At 34.3% G+C, this 18,363-nt stretch overlaps 1 protein-coding gene across 2 annotated transcripts in view; it reads left to right on the top strand.

Moving 5' to 3' along the window:
• The window catches only part of Mvb12 (multivesicular body subunit 12-like Mvb12), a 171,363-nt gene that overhangs the window by 65,140 nt on the left and 87,860 nt on the right, over positions 1-18,363 (top strand). For both annotated transcript variants that reach the window (XM_090395241.1, XM_090395250.1), the window contains one exon: positions 16,002-16,098. In XM_090395241.1, coding sequence (XP_090251367.1) covers positions 16,002-16,098 — 97 coding nt within the window. The remainder of the gene's footprint in view (positions 1-16,001; positions 16,099-18,363) is intronic.

Genomic DNA, 18,363 nt, shown 5'->3' with positions numbered 1-18,363 from the left:
CTTCCCTTAGAACTGCTAAAATAACACAGAAAATTATGTTAACATATTGTCTATTCATTGGGTGCGTTTTCCAACTGTTGTACAATGAAATCCTTACTATCCTGGAGTTAACCTTGCTGCCTCCATGTGAGAATAGCTAACTCTTAAATATTTCATTGGATTTCTAACTAGAATCTTCAGAGTACAAATTACTTTTGCAACACAAATAATGCTAAAATAGATTGTTGTTGCAGAAAAAATTCAGATTTACTGAAAAGTGAAATAACTTGACAAATTATTTCAGCCATACTTAGTGAGGTTACAAGAGTGTTTCATAGCTGATACTAATTCTGAAAAATATTCTGATCTTCAGTGACTTCTTTTTTTTTTTACCATTTCAATTCTGTGTGTCAGCACAGAGTTGAAATGGAAAAATTGAATTGTCTGCTGGTCAGGAGTTGCCACACAATTTTCAGGCACAAGGAACCTTGTATTTTGGAGTATGGCAATAAGGTTGATTCTTTAGAGACTATATTAACCAGATGTGTGATTTTAAAGTGACATGAAGGTTATTATTTACAACTAGCTATCTTTTCAGATGCATTCTATAGATAGTGATAAGAATGATATTGTGATCTTGTGCATCAAACTTATGTGTGAGAGAGAGAGAGGGTGGGGAGGCATTAGGTGTTTTGTCTGTTTTATAGGGGTTTGTAATGCTGGCTTAAAAAAAAAAGTGCCATTAAGATGACAGTGGTGGCAATACTGTTGGGATGGACAACTGCTTATGTAAGTTTTTCAGTGTGTGTGTGTGTGTGGGTTCTATAAACTGTAAAGGATGATGAACCATCTGGTAGTCATGTATACTTACATAAGGTATGTACGTAAATCCTTTTTTATATTTACCTTCATTTTTTTTCTTCTTTTCATTTTAATGCAAAAATTATGACAATTGTGCTTGTGTTAAAAACAGCTTCACATTCATCTCAGCTGAATGTGGTTTGGTATTGCAACTGTTCAAGATTAAATATTGACACCATTTCTTTTGAAACTGAATTTGAGATGTGTTTTCCTGTTGAGAAATGAAAATTTTTTAATGATTATACAATCAGTTCTTTACTTGTCTCTTTTAAACCAAACTATAAAAACTGCAAACTGAATAAGTTATAGAAGAATTTGGGTACAAGTTTCTTAGTGAAATTAGTACAAAGCACACTTGTTTAGAAAGTACTATTTTGGATTTGAGATTATGTTGAAATATTTGATTTCAGCATATTACAATATATATTTTTAATTTAATGAGCTGCTGCTGATGATTAATCAAGTCTAATCTGTTCAGTCATCTTGCTTGCCATGGTCATCTTACATATAGAAATGATCATCAGATAGTTGAATTTTCAAGTATAAAAATATGTACAGTTTATTACTTTGCAACAGTTGAAATATTAATACTGCTTTTTAAATATCATCATCAAATTCCTGACATGTACCCTCAAGGGGTTTCAGCATATGATAGTACTACATGAAAAATTTACATCATTACTAACTTCCTATCTACAATTTTCCTCCAAATCAATCTGTTACCTGTCAAGTCTCCAACATTGTCAGATCTTACATTTCTATCTTCTAAGGCACTTTTTACCATATCAATCCACCTATATCTTGGCCTTCTTCTGGGTCTTCTTCCTGCCAACCTGGCAGAGAACACTTATTTTGCTAATCTTTCCTCACCCATTCTGTTTAAGTGGCCATATCACCTGAGATTAGCTCTGCTAACACGTTCCTGGATGCTGACCATGTCGAGTTCTTTCCTAATATCCTCATTTTTAATATGATATTGCTATTGATGCCATTTATGCATATCCCTAATCTTTCTCTGATCTCTAGTCTTTGGTCAAGTGTTTTACTTCTGAAACGGTTTGAACACTGTCTCATATACAACTAATTTAATGTTTTGACTAATTTCTCTCTTATTCCATTTAAATTTATTCAGTTGACTTCCTACCATACCAGCTTTGTTGATTCTGTTGTCTATTTCCATATTTAATTTACCATCTTCACTAAAGATTGTACCTAAGTAGTTGAAATTATAGGTTCTCCATTCAAAATAGTTGATATTTTCAATGCTTCTGCTTATTTTCATTGTCTTTGTCTTGTTTTTGCTGACCTTCATACCATTGTAAAATCTTGCGAGAAATTAATTTTTTAGGGAATTTTCGCTAAAGATTTTGCAATTGTTTTTGTCTGAATTTCTTAAGAAAAAATGTACTTAGTAAGATATAAAAATGTAAAAGAATAATCTGCTGTTAGAATGCACCTGCACTTTAGACTTCTTGTTAGGAGCTTAATAAGAATTAAGTCGGATTAGCACCGAATGCTACCAGAATCGTACAGTCAAGCGGCCAGCGATGACGTCATTTAGTTCATTGCTTCTGGCTTATCCTGGAATACTTTTAAGTACGAACAAAAGACTGGAAATGGGATAAAAGGCAATACAGCACATGGTTCTGTATTGCCTTGGCTCTTCATCTACGAGGTCTGCAGGAGCTCCTTCTTGCAATCCAGGAAAATCGTTTCCTACCATCATTGCCCAATGTTCACCTCTGCCAGCTCGCTCTATGCTCCCGGTAGCTACAGCAGAACCCCAGCGTGTCCGACAAATAAAAGTTCTTGAGGATCGATCCAACGAAGGACGTTCCAGTTCCAATGTGTATAATGGAATGTATGTTGGATTTTCCTCTTAAGATTGAGTTAGCAAGTAAGCCATTAATTTGTTATAGTATGTTATGTGTATGTAACTCGAAATTGTAAAGGATTGAGAGAGGTTACTTGTTAACTAGCGGGAAAAGTGAATGTGAAATAACAGAAAATTATGTATTGTTAAGTATGTCTAATTTACAGGTTGATTGTGATAGTGTCTGAATTAGTGTCATTTAAGTTTTGAATATATTGAAAGAAAGTTGAATGTAATCCCTCCTGGAATACTTATGCATACTTGTAAGCCAAGTTGTGTCATAGAAGACACTTTTATATCGAGGCAAACCATTTTTTCTGATAGTGAAAGCACTATAGTTTCTGTTGCTCAGATAGCAAGTAAATTTCTATGTTAAAGTGCTTTTGATTAAGTTAATCTTTAATTAACTTTTATGTGCTCTGTATCGCATCTTTTAGTTTAATGATAAATATGTTTTTGTTTTGCAACTACCTGGTTCTCATTCCTCAGCCAATGCACTATCCCGAAAATATTAATGAGCCTGCTGGAATAGAATATAGTAACGAGCCACAACTTGCATATAAAGATATTGTATAGAGTATTAAATGAACTTTTGTCATCTTCTCACCTTGACTTTCAAACATAAAATGATCAATTAAATGGCACAGTCGTTATGAATAAATAAATTTCTTAATTGACATTGTGCGATTGCTCAGGAATGGTTACGTTAGACTTATAACACGAGGTCTAACTAACAACAGAAAAAGGGGGGACGAGAATAAAGTTTAAGTAAGAACGTAGAATAAACAGGAAAAAAAATAAAGAAGAGAAATATATTTTACACCATATCTATTACAACAGTTATTCAATTTAGCCAGGGATTCTTGCAGGCTTGTAGCGGATTTATTTAGAAGTATTAATATCATCCACATAAAGCAAATAGCTGATATTAACATCTTCAATTTTGATATCACGTTTAATACCACTTTCCTTCATAATGTGATCCATATACATAATGAATAACAGAGGGGATAATGTACATCTTTGTCTGACATCAGATTTAACATTAAACCATCTTCCTGTACTTCAATTCTAACTGCTGACTTACAACTCAAATAAAGACAAAGTATTGCTTGATATGATATCCCACTGACACCATACAACTATAACATTTTGAATAGCTTCTCTCTTGGCACCTTTTCATATGCTTTTTCCAGATCTCCAAAACTTAAATACAGATCTTTGTTATATTCCCATGATTTCTCAACTGTTTGACAAAGCGAAAAACTGATCCTGACCTTCTCTATTTGGCCAGAATCCAGCTTGTTCTTCACCAAGCTTCTCTTCCACAATTCTTCTCAACCATTTCTCAAGTATACTGGCATAAATCTTACCAGGAACACTCATTAGAGAAATACCTCTGTAATTCTTACATCAGTTTTAATTCCCTTTTTATATATGGATACTATGAGAGCTCTACTCCAATCATCTGCAATTCATCCCTCTGCTCATGCCTTCTGAACTATGCAGTGCAGCAACTGTAAGACTTTTATACCTCCATACTTGAGCATTTCTGGTTGAATATCATCTACTCCTGCTTCCTTTCCACATTTCAGCCCTTTGATGGCTTTTTCTACTTCAAGTATGTATATGTATTCCTGACTGTATGCCTGTTGAGTGTTTTTTACTCAACAGGCATACAGTCTATCACTGCTTGTTTTAGTTAGCAGTTTTTCGAAGTCATTACTCCATACTTCAAGGATATCTTTTTTCCTCCAGTTTTCATGTCACCTTTATCATCTCTAATTCCTTTTACAGCAATCTTTACTCCATTTCTGAGCTGCTTCAACAAACCTCCAAAATATCGTGCCACCTTCTTGATATTTATTTTCTATGTTCTTGCCAAAGTCCTCCAATGACTTTTGTTTAGCTAGTTTTACACAGTGTTCAGCTTTCTTAGATTTGTCTTTGTATTCTCTAAGAACACAAGCTGACTTATTTGCCAGGAACGTTTGATATGCTTTCTTCTTTAACTTCTTGTGTCCACCATGGAGTTCTGATTTTTCTATCCTTGCAGACAACCTCACTGTATGCCTCTCTGACTGAATCAATGTTTTTTCTTCAGGATTTGCTGCTGAACCTCCATGGTATGGATCCTGTTCTCAAACTCTTCCATTTTTTCTTGAATAATGTTTCTGTATTTTAGTCTACAGTTCACATCTGAGAGCTGCTCAACTTTTATTTGCTTTAAAACTTTCTTGCAACTTATTTTCAGTATGAAATTCAATTTTATCCTGTTGAAGATTAAATGATTACTTCCAATTTGAAATACTCTGGTGTCCTGCACCAGGGAGAAAACATCGCTATCACCAATAATATAGTCAGTGAGACTTTTCTTATTCCTTGACTCTGCTATTTTACATGATTATTAACTTTGCTCTTTTCTCCAAATTTTCCCAAAATATTTTTGTATGTCTCGCAATCATTTCCTACTATTTAGATTCCCAACAAGGACCAACTTTTCCTTTTTTTATTGTGTCAGTTGCTTTCTCTAAAGCCTCAAAAAAATTCCTCCACTTCTCCCTTAGTAGAACCTTCTGTGGGATCTTTGGCACAATTAAGTCTGCTTGTCTAGTTCCCCCTTCTGATATTTGCCTACATCACTCTACTTGTGACTGCGTGCCATTCAAGAAGATTAGCCTCGTATTTAATGTTGAATACTATGGCTACTCCTTCTTTTTCTTGATTGTCATTGCCTGAATATAACATTACGTATTTATTGCTCAGAAAGATCTCGCCAGTTTTTGTCTTATTTGTTTGTCACCCCTATTATGTCGATCTGGTACTTATCTAATTCCTCAGCTAGCTCCATTTTTTGCCATTCAGGCTTCTTATGTTGATAGTACCAATCTTGTACTCTGATGTTAAGTTGGGATGCGTTGCAGTAGCTGACTTTTTGCTGTTTACCCTGGTTCCTTGGCAAAAACAATGGGGGGGGGCCTTGTTTAACCTGGTGATGCCCCAGCCAGCATGAAATTCTGTCATGTTGTGCATCAATTGATATTTTGGTTTAAGCCAAATATTTTTTTAAAAAAAATTTACCTGAAATGATATATAATCTCAGATCGCTTCTATATGACACCGTGCAGTACTTCACAGAATATATTGCAAGATGTATATGCTTCGATATTATTAAATTACTTTTTACTGTATGTTTAATTTTCATTGAAATTTTATTATTATTTTTTTAAAAAGTAGAGAATTGAAGTATGATGTATATTTGTCTATGTATGCAGGTGTGTGTATCAATAGTTATCATAAGCAAGTATTATTGAGTATGTAATATTGGCTAATAAAAATTTTTGAGTGACTCTGACCATCTGAAAAAATATTTCAACATTTTGGCATATTTCTTCTGTCCCTTCCTGGTTATCAGTAATGGGTCTGAAAACAAAATTTGGAGACTTATTAGAATTATATTACATAGCTAATAAAAATGAAACTCTGAAATATGAACAATGATTTAAACATCCTATACTTTAGATTTTTTTTCTGTTCATTTCCTCATTTTTTTCGCTTAAGACATTTGAGTTTGGGAAAGAAGTTAATGGTAACATAACCCTCCCCTCTCCCTTAACTTTCCTACAGTAAAGTTAGTAAGGAAAGTGACCAGGGAAGTGTTGCTTCTATTATAATGAGGCACACATTTAGTTTAGTACATTGTAGAAACATTCACATATATCATTTCCTGGAGATGTACAGACTATTATAGTTCAGTGGTTAAGATTTTGTTATTAGTTTTTTATCAGCAGTTTTCTTGCAAATTGGTCTGTTGGGCTTATGGTATCATCAGCTGTTGTTAGGTATAGTTTCTGGGAAAATTCCCATGCTAATCCTCTTAAACACTATTATTATAATTATGGCTATTATAGCCTGTTTTTGTTTAGGAGTGTCCCTTATTTTAAATACATTGTCTATTATTATTCAAAAAAGGGGGTATATATATTTTAGGGCATTATGGGTGAGTATAGAAAGCAATTATAGCAGAATAAAAGAGGTGGAAAATTTTTTTGTACATACCTTGTTTTGATTCCAGGATGTCTTCCAATTTCATGATCCTGCTGAAGGTTGTTTATAAAGAGGGAGAGGAAAGGAGCGTGGGGGTGTGTTTTGACGCGGGAAAATAAATTTTAAAACCCTGGTAATTTATTAATAATATATATAAATATATTATTGTGTTTAGGGGTGCATTTTGTGGGGGGGGGGGGAGGAAGGGTTTACTTATGTAGAAACTGGGGCTGGGGAGAGGGTTAATGGGGTGCGGACCGTTTCTGTCAACTGACCATCTTTGGAACTTTTTCAGAATGGCATATTTCTTCTGTCCCTTCATGGTTATCAGTAATGGGTCTGAAAACAAAATTTGGAGACTTATTAGAATTATATTACATAGCTAATAAAAATGAAACTCTGAAATATGAACAATGATTTAAACATTCTATACTTTAGATTTTTTTTCTGTTCCGAAAAAGTTACGATGATGGTCAGTCAACCAAAACGGTCCGCACCCCGTTAACCCCCTCCCTTGCCCCAGTTTCCACATAAGTAAACCCTTCCCCTTCTCTCTTCCCCCACAAAATGCGCCCCTAAACACAATAATATATATATATATTATTAATACATAACCAGAGTTTCCAAATTTATTTTCCCATGTCAAAACACACCCCCAACGCTCCCTTCCTCCTTCCTCCCCCCTTTATAAACAATTTTCAGTAGGATCATGAAATTGGAAGACATCCTGGAATCAAAACAAGGTATGTACAAAAAATTTTTCCACCTCTTTTATTCTGCTATAATTGCCTTCTATACTCACCCATAATGTCCTAAAATATATACCCCTATTTTGAGTAATAATAGCTAATGTATTTAAAATAAGGGAAACTTCTAAACAAAAACAGGCTATAATTGTTGTAATTATAATAATCAGCTATTGTATTCTTCTAAGACACTTTAACCACATTAGACTTCATGTAAATCTTTCATTCCATCTTCCTTTCCATTTTGCTTTAGGCATCTATATTTGTTCATCTTCCATGTCCCATTTTATTTCTTATACCATCTTTGTTTTCAGTTCTTGAATGCTAATGTCAGGTATCTTTATAATATAGCTTTGCTATTCATGTCATCTAATTTTCTTAAGAATTCTCATATCTGTCGTCTCCATTCTATGATGAACTATTTTTTTTTAAACTCAACCCAGCTCTCAGATCCATATGTTCCTATCTTGTTCCTTATTCCTATATTCTCAGTACCATCATCATCATAGGATTAAGTTCAAAGTAATAATAATATCTCTGTGTTTCTGTTATATCAGGGTTTTTGCTTAACCCTTCTGATGCATTTATGCGGTGTATAAAAATTAACAAACATGATTTTGTTTTTACCCTAAAAATGCTAAAATGCATGATTCATCATTAGTTTTTTCTAATCTGTTACACATTTATATCATTTGGCTCGTTATCGAAACTGTTGAAAAAATATTTATATTCTTTATGTATGATTAGTCTAGAGCAGGGGTGGACAACCCTTAACATGCCTGCCAAACGTGGCACACCAACGACTTTTTTCTGGCATGCAACAACCTAGGGTTCATCTTAAAAATTAATTAAATAAAAAAATCCATTTCAAACATCTTCACTGAGTAATTTAACTTAATATAATACAATTTTATTAAGTACAGCGATACCAAATAAAAATGCAATGAATAATTAAACCCTACCAACTGTTTAAGTAATAAGAAAATTAGAAACAAACGCCCTATTTCCAAATCATCTGTATCTCTGCGATATACTGATATACGAGTTTTGACCAGTTCAGTTGTTGCATTATTCGTCAGGCATCCAGACATGCCGTGACTCCTTAACCATCATTTGATATATCTTTCATGTTTCGTAAAGAACGTATGCGTTTTCTAAAGTGTATTTGGATTTTATTAAATCATAAGGCATTAAAATATGGATTGAAAGTATTTATTGTCAATTAATATGTTTAACTTATTAAATATAAAAGCAAATTTCCTTTACATTGCCATAAACATACTGTATTTACTCGAATATAATTCACACTTTTTTCCCCAAAAATTAAAGCTAAAAATCATTGTGCGAGATATATGTGGGGATTTTCAGAAACTAAAGTTCATAATTTTTTTTTTGCAAAATCCCTGCAATATATTGCAATTGCTATTTCCTGCCTAGAGAGCAGTTTCCTTGTGTTCATACTACCCAAATAGCACCATCTGCTTTCCCATTATTTCAAGCAAAAATTACCAGTACTTTACAAGACTTGAGATACTTGAATAATCCTTCACGAATGACTAATGAACAGACAGCTATGGTACTAGGCCAGTAAAGATATGTGCATATGATTGGTGCAGTATTAACAAAAGATCACACGAGTCAAAGATAAAAGTCAGCAGACAATTTTTGAATTGAAATGCTAATTCTCTTCAACCTAATTTAATACCTGAAAGTGCCATTACAATATTCACTATATATTTCTTAGCTTTAATATGTTTACGAATTTTAACACTTTCTGTTGATTTTTATTGTTGCTCTACATTTGAGCTCGGGAGATAGACTCCCACACATCTAGTTTTTAATGTTTGCCAGTGCAGCATATGGTTTTGCTTGAGGCTAAATAGCATAGTTTCTGTGGGAAGGGGACATGTGATTCATTAGTTAGTGCCATTTTTATCCCAGCTGTCTCTAATTGCACTATTTGTTGAGAAATATATTACACATACTGCAAATGTTTGTACTTTATTCAGTGATGCAATAAAACGACTTTGCTTTTACTTGCATCTGCAGACATATTGGGAGTGCGTGTGGTTTGCCACGGGAAGTAGTCACTATCACCCTGACATGAACATGATTAAACTTTTTTTTTTTTTTTTTTTCTGTGCAAGGAATAAGTGAAACTTTTCAATTTCTTTTTTCGCAAAGTAAAATCAGGGGTGAGAGTTATACGCGAGAGCCAGTAAATACGGTAAATTATTTTTTAAAGCTACCATGTGAAATGTATTATCAGTATTCAGGATTATGAAGTGTTGTCTGCACACGATTAGATTGCATGCGTACCCTTGTCACAACCACCAGCAAAGAAACGTAGACATTCAAATGAAAGGATATTAGACAATTGCATGTGTGTGTGTGTGTAGGTCGCTTATAATTGTACTAATTTTTGGTTTGCTTAAACTTAGTTGGTATATGCAAAAAGTGATTATAATGAGATTGAGTCCAAATTAACTTTTGTCAGTGTCTATATGTCTGTCACATTTTTGCATCCCATGATCTGATTTTCATTAAAGTTAAAAGCTGTATAAATAAAGCAATTATTTAATTGCTTTCTGCTCTTTACAGATTGAGCAGAATGTCACAACCACCAGCAAAGAAACGTAGACATTCAAATGAAAGGATATTAGACAATTTAAAGAATACTGAACTGAAAAAATGTGACAAAGAAAGTATTATGCATTTTGTCTCAAATCAGTTGTTTGTAATACTTCTTCTGTAAAGAGACATTTTGAAACTGTTCATAAGAAATTAAGTAACAAAAGTGAGCCAAGAACAAAGGGAATTAATTTCTCGTGAACTGAGCAAGACAAAAAAAAATAGTCAGATACTTTGAAATTTATTTCAGGTAGGTCTAGTTCCAATTTAGTTGCTGCTTATTTTGAGGTTTTAAAAATTATTGCCCAATGTGGAAAACCACTCAGTGATGGGGAGTATATTAGGGAAGCAATGCTAGAATGTGCTCCATTTCTTTTTGACAATCTTTCAGAAAAGGTAAAAATTATTCAGTGCATTAAAGAATTGTTTAAGTAGAAAAACAATTAAGGATAGAACACGTAAGTAGGAAAGGAATACAGCAGAGTAACTAACAAAAGGTTTGGCTTCATGTAAGTTCTTTTCTTGTGTTGATGAGAGCAAAGACATATCATCAGCTAGACTTGCAATCTTTGCTCGATTTTGTAGGGATGACGAATTATGCAAAGAGATGATTACCCTTGTAACACTACCTGAGCATATGTGTGGTTGAAATATGTAAAGCTGTTAGGAACGAATTATCTATTCGGCAAATTGATATTTCAAAAGTGGTATCCATCACAACAGATGGTGCACCCAGCATGATTGGTAGGGAAGCAGAATTTGTAATTCTGTTTGCAAAACATGTTGATCATCCACTAATAGGTTTTCATTGCATCCTACATGAGAAGAATTAATGTGCAAATGCTGGCTTAAAGGAACTTCAAGAAGTGATGCAAACAGTAACCAAGGTTTCATGTTGGAGGCTTAATGGATTTTTTACAACACTCAAAAAGAATTAAAATAGAATTTAATACTTCCTATATTTCGTCCTAGTCACTAGGACATATACGGGGATTACAAAAACAATTAATGTAACATATACACAAATAACAAACAATACCAAGCCCAACCACGTGGGTGACACTAAAGTCCTATCTAGGTAGAGCGCCCTCTAAGGGCAGTAGTAGTGGCCTGGAATGTAAGGTGGGAACTCTGGTGATGAGTGTTTCCCAAATCTTCGGAAGCTTAATGCAACCATATTTATTGAGATTTGGTTGGTTTTTGAGAGCTGCTGCTGCTGCTTCTAAGAAAAGTCTCTCTTTCTTGAATTTGCTGTGGTGGAGCATCGACCGATTCCACGTTCGATGTTCACCATTAGATGTTAGATGTTCACCATTCCGAAGGAAGTGCCGGTGCTTGACGTAATGGTGAACATCGAATGTGGAATCAGTTGCTTACTGTCGGAGATAGCTGACAACATCAGACTTGACGTAGCCAACATCCTCGCGCATTCTTCGCCACCAAAAAGTAATTTATCATATGCCCAACGCACGGCTCTCCTGAAACTACGTAAAGAAAAAAGTATCGTCATCACCAGAGTGGATAAAGGTAATGCCACAGTCGTTCTTAATACCAGTGAATATAATCGTAAAATGAACATTATCCTCCACGATCGCGCTACCTACATCCAGCTAGAACACGACCCCACAAAAACACAAATTAAGAAACTAAAAATTTTACTCAAAAAAGTATCTTCCTGGGTCCCCTGATGTCACGAAAAAACTTAAACCTTTCTGCTCCCGTCCCCCCCTGAATATACGGTTTACCAAAAATCCACAAACCCGATTCCCCACTCAGGCCTATAGTAGATGCTACCAATGCACCTTACTATAGACTATCTAAACATCTGGCCAACTCTCTGATCCCCCTCACCAGAAGGTCCCCTTCCTATATAAAAAACTCGACCCACTTTAAAGCCCTCCCAGAAAATTTAACCTTGAAGAAGACAGACATATTGGTAAGCTTTGATATCTCCTCTTTGTTTACCAATATTCCCTTAATTGACACCTTATCTCTCTTAGAAAACGTTTTTCCCTCTGACATCTTAGATCTCTTTTCCTTTGCCATTAACTCTGGATATTTCTCGTGGAACAACAAAATCTACAAGCAGATAGAGGGAACTGCCATGGGTTCCCCCCCTCTTCCCCCCTTGCCAATTTCTATATGGAAGATTTCAAAAACGAGCCATAGACTCAGCCCCACTCAAACCTTCTATTTGGCTAAGATATGTAGATGATGTGTTCTCTATTTGGCCTCATGGCCTAGACACGTTAGACTACTTCCTCAGTCATCTCAATAGTCTACATCCAAGAATCCAGTTCACTATGGAAAAGGAAAATAACAATTGTTTACCCTTCCTAGACACCTTAGTCACACGCCTGCCTAATGATACACTTACCTTCACCGTATACAGAAAACCCACACACACAGACAGATACATTCACAAACTCTCCCACCACCACCCCTCTCAACAATATGGCATTATTAAAACTCTTACCAAGAGAGCCCACAATCTTTGTTCCAGTGGAACCGCCCTCACTACTGAGCTTAACCACATACACAGCACTTTCCTCTCCAATGGCTATAGCAATCACAGTATCAAAAAAATAATCAACTCCTCCCCATTCCCCGTCCTTCTTGTCAACAAGATTTTAAAAATGCCATCACCATACCCTACATCCGTGGCACATCCAAAAAAATAGCCAAGATACTAAAACAGTACAATCTACACACAGCATATAAGCCCCACCGCAAACTGGCTACCCTTATCCATTCTACGAAAGATCAGCTCCCTCCTCTCTCTCTCTGCCTGGAGTTTACAAAGTACCCTGTTCCTGTAAGCTGGCGTACTTTGGACAGACAGGCAGATCAGCATCCATCCATCCGTCTAGAGGAACACAAGTCTTACATCTTCAAACACAACTATGGCCATTCAGGCTTGGCTGACCATGTTTTGGACACCACCCACAGGGTATCATGGAAGAAAACCACCATGCTCCACCACAGCAAATTCAAGAAAGAGAGACTTTTCTTAGAAGCAGCAGCAGCTCTCAAAAACCAACCAAATCTCAATAAATATGGTTGCATTAAGCTTCTGAAGATTTGGGAAATACTCATCACCAGAGTTTCCACTTTACATTCCAGGCACCTACTACTGCCCATAGAGGGCGCTCTACCTAGATAGGACTTTAGTGTCACCCACGTGGTTGGGCTTAGTATTGTAAGTTTTTGTGTGCTTGTTACATTAATTGTTTTTGTAATCCCCGTAGATGTCCTAGCGACTAGGACGAAATATAGGAAGTATTAAATTCTATTTTAATTCTTTTTGAGTGTTGTAAAAAATCCATTAAGCCTCCAACATGATCCTCACAGCACTTAAGCCTCTACACACGTATACAAGTAACCAAGGTTGTTAATTATATTTCTGCACTTGATTTGAATAAAAGACGATTTCAGAATCTATCGAATGAAGTGGATTTGGTGTACAATGGACTAATAATGTACAACAGTGTCCGTTGGCTTATTCGAGGTCTTGTTCAGAAACAATTTGTTGAATGCCTGGATAAGATAAATCTCTTTTTGACTGATCAACAAATGTCTTATAAAGAAATGTATGACATCGTGTGGGTTTGTAAACTGATGTTTATTACAGATTTTTGCAAACATTTAAATGACTTGAGCCTCAAACTACAGGACAAGAAATCATCTTCAAATAAACTTGCAGATGTTTTCATGGATAAATATGGAAGATTTTGAAATGCAGTTGATTGATTTTCAAAGTAGTTCGATTTGGACGCAGAAATTTGTTTGCAAAGTTGACTTGGGAAATATTGAAAAGGAAAGATTAGCGACCGTAGTAACAGAGAGATAAGTGCAGGAAAACGGATACTAAGAACTTGGAATGCTATTCCCGAAACTTTGTATGTTTAAACATCCTTGCAACAGCATTAATATCAATTTTTGTATCTACATATTCTTGTGAATCAATGTTCTCAGTGATGAACTTTGTTAAGTCTTGTAACAGGAATAGCCTTATGAAACTGGTAATGCATGCATATTTCTAAAGGCTACAAAATATAAACCTGATATAAATTAATTGTTATTAATGATGCAGCAGAAGTTTCATTGATGCTAAATAAATAAAATGTCCACTATTTTTCTTTCTCTAGTTTTGATTTCATGTTTTCTGCTAAAAATGGTAAAGATTAACTTCTGTTTAATATATTATGTAAGTAAAATAACTTAATATGTTTGTAATTTTTATGTATTACTCGTAAGGGATTAAGAAGGCGTCATCAAATTTCTGCCATGTACCCTCAACAGGATATGATAGTACTATATGAAAAATTTACATCATTACTAACTTCTTATCTACAATTTTCCTCCAAATCAGTCTGTTACTTGTAAAGACTCCAACATTATCAGAGCTTATATTTCTATTGTCTAAGTACTTTGTACCGTATCAATCTGTTTACGCCTCTATAATCTTTCTCTGGACTCTCATATCTGTGGTCTCTAGTCTTTGGTCAAGTGTTTTACTTCTGACCCAGCTCTCAGATCCATAAGTTAAAACTGGTTTGAATACTGTGTTGTATACAGCTAATTTAGTGTTCTGACTAATTTCTCTCTTATTCCATATGAATTTATTCAATCGACTTCCTACCATACCAGCTTTGTTTGATTCTGTTGTCTATTTCCATATTTAATTTACCATCTTCACTAAAAATCATGAATAAGTAGCTGCAATATTTTGCTTATTCCACAAGTTCTCCGTTCACAATGCAGTTGACATTTTCAAACGATTCTGCCTATTTTCATTGTCTTTGTCTTTTTATTGCTGATCTTCATACCATATCTATTACAACAGTTACTCAATTTAGTCAAGGAATCTTGCAGACTTGTAGCGGATTTATTTAGAAGTATAACATCGTCTGCATAAAGCAAAGAGCTGATATTAACATCTCCAATTTTGATATCATGTTTAATACCACTTTCCTTCATAATGTGATCCATATAGATAATGAATAAAAGAGGGGATAATGTACATCCTTGTCTCACACCAGATTCAGCATTAAACCATCTTCCTGTACTTCCTTCAATTCTTACTACTGACTTACAACATCCATGTATTGCTTGATATAATATCCTGTTGACATCATAGAACTGTGGCATTTTGAATAGCTTCTCTTTTGGCACCTTGTCATATGCCTTTTCCAGATCGACAAAATTTAAATAGAGATCTTTGTTATATTCCCATGATTTCTCGACTATTTGTCGTAGAGTTTTGTCGTTTGCAGTTTTGATTACAATCAGTTGTTGATTTGCTCTGCCATAGAGTAACATTCACGTGGCTGCTCACCTTCTTACACAAAAATGTCAAGAATGATCTTTATTCTTTCTTTCTTTGCCTTATTTCCACTATCATTTGATTATTGGTTCATCTTCTGATATAAACATTTGTACTGAACACACAATTGAAATAATTTTTACTTGTATGGGAACATTTCTCATTCTAGTTTAAATTCTCATATCTTTTCCAAAAGGTGCCGAAGTAGTACAATAAAAGAATCGAGCATAATGCAATTGTCTTTCATTGAAATCTCCATCTTTCTGTTTATTCGGAAGTTTGAAATAGCCAAAAGCAAATTACAATCGAAACTAATTTTGAAAGGGACAGAAGCAGGAAATTTGCACCATGTTCGAATGGCATTCATTCCTTCAGGTCTCTTGTCAAAACTATTAGCTATAACTTTTGTCCAAACCTGTTTTCTCCTCTTTTTGTATTCTGATATTATTATGTCACTGCCTACAGTATTTTATATTTCCTTACATTGTATCTTATTTTTAGTGTTTAAATTGTTTTGTTTTTTTTAATTTTTTAATAGGGTGTAGGAAATGAAATCATTGAATCTATAATTGTAATTGGAGAAAAGGATCAACCGCCAGAGGGATATATTTTGCTCATGTACACACAAGATTCAGGTGAGCAAAAATTGTCAGTTTTGTTGATTAGTGAATTAACCTGTATTATTGTTCCTTATTACCAATGTTTTTAATAGAAATGAGCAAAAATATTTAAGGCAACACATCCTATGTATTATGAAGTTCTTTCTTATTCATGATTGTTCTTGAATATTAGATTATGTTATCTGGAATGTGAGAAAAATGTAACATTTTGAATTGAAATATTTGTGCAATGAAATAAGATCAAATTATAGTTTGGAATTGAACTTTAATGAATTCAGTAAGCTTTGAAAATTATGATTGCCCTAACAGATAGCATAGTCAGCTGATATAGTAGTTATTCTTCCACTGAATTTTTTTGAGATAATTAGCAGCAGTCTAGTTTAAAATAAAAAAAATAAAAAAAAAAAAAGTGGAAAGGCCTGCAGTGTGAGGACAGGAAAAAGAGAGAAGCTTCACAACTTGAGAGCAAAATATTGCATAAATTTTAGCTAATAAATTTGTGTCCATCAAAATACTTACAATGTCTTAATGACATCTGCGGATTAGACATGAAATAAAGTAAGAATGAGATTCACTTGTGCTCAACAGTTTATAGCACACAGGAACAAAACTCACATGGGTCATTACTTCATATCTTTTCAATTCATCATTCTGACATGCTAGAAAGAGTTCACATTCTTTGCTGTACTAAGTCTTTCAAAACACAAATTAATTTAAATTTTTCCATAAGTTTTTCTGCTTAATATATATATATATATATATATGTCTGAGCTTATATTAATTAATGGATTTTAAATTATCACATCTCTGAACTTTTACGATATCAAGAGAGAATATCCAATGTATCATGCTTCTGTATGGTAATGTTATTTCTGAATGTATTTCTAAAATTTTGAGATGTTAGTCCATGTATACTGACCAATATAAAAAAATTATCTTTACCCCTCACACATGCCAAAGGCAAACAAGATCTATTGTCACATTCAGATGTTTTCTCTCTTCCCCCTTTTTTTTTTTTTTTTTTTTTTAATCTTTGATGTGCTTGATCAAACTGGAAAATCCCCTGAAATTGCAGAAAATAAGATTGGCTATATTTATTATTCCCATTGACTTCCTACCATACCAGCTTTCTAATTCTGTTTATTTCCATATTTAATTTGCATCTTCACTAAAAAATTATGCCTAAATAGCTGAAATATTTTGTTCTCCATTCAGGAAACTAATGTTTTCAGTGTTCCTGCCTGTTTTCATAATCTATCTTTTTATTGCTGTATTTCATTGAAAAAAAATTATTACAGCAGTTATTCAATTTAATTAGGGAATCTTGCAAACTTGTAATATCTTTAATTAGGAATATAACATGTGCATAAAACGGTGTTTAACGTCTTCAATTTTGATATCAGATTTAATGCCACTTTCTTTCATAATGTGATCCATATAGATGATGAATAACAGTGGAGATAATATCAGTGCACCTTTGTCTTACACCTGATTTTATCAAGCCATCTTCCTATACCTCCTACAATTCTAACTGCTCATTTATAACTGAAATATAGATTATAACTTGTTATATAATGTCCCATTTACATTATATAATTGTAGCATTTTGAACAGCTTTTCTTTTGAGACCTTGTTATATGCCTTTTCCACATCTACAGAACTTGAATATAAATCCTTGTTATATTCCCATGATTTCTGATGTGTTTCAGTTAAAGTGAATATCTGATCCTAACAACTCTTTTTGGCTTGAACTCAAATTGATCATGTTTTTCCTTTTCTCAAGTACACTTTAGAAATCTTACCAAGAACACCCAGTAAAGAAATTCCTCTGTAATTCTCAGTGTTTTATTTTCTATTTTTTATAGACAGGTTCTATGAGAACTTTAATTCACTCGTCTGGAATTTAACCCTCTGACCAGGCCATCTGAATTACACAGTGTAGTCACTGTAAAACTTTTATACCTAGGGCCGTACTTACATTTTCCAGAGGCAAGCAGGGACTGAGGTGCTAGAGTGATCTGGGCCCCACTCGTGGTTTGGGACCCTCAGCTAGAGTCTTATGCACCTGTACATGGGTGGAGCCATGCTGAGTTTCCTGCCATGGAGTGATTCAGGTCAGAAGTGATGATTTAGTGATCTAGTAGATCATTCATAGCTTTTGAGGAGGTACCACCTTGCTTTATCAGTACCCATATATAGGTCGAAACCAGTCTGGGTAGAGACTTTTCCCATCATGCTTAATATTATACACACCTGAAAGGATCTATGCTTTGCATTATG

The sequence above is a fragment of the Typopeltis vanoorti genome, chromosome 1 (assembly GCF_054136105.1).
Source record: "Typopeltis vanoorti isolate ZY-2024b chromosome 1, IOZ_Tvanoo_1.0, whole genome shotgun sequence".
In the NCBI taxonomy this organism is placed as follows: Eukaryota; Metazoa; Arthropoda; class Arachnida; order Uropygi; family Thelyphonidae; genus Typopeltis; species Typopeltis vanoorti.
This window is presented reverse-complemented; position numbering and strand designations above follow the sequence as displayed.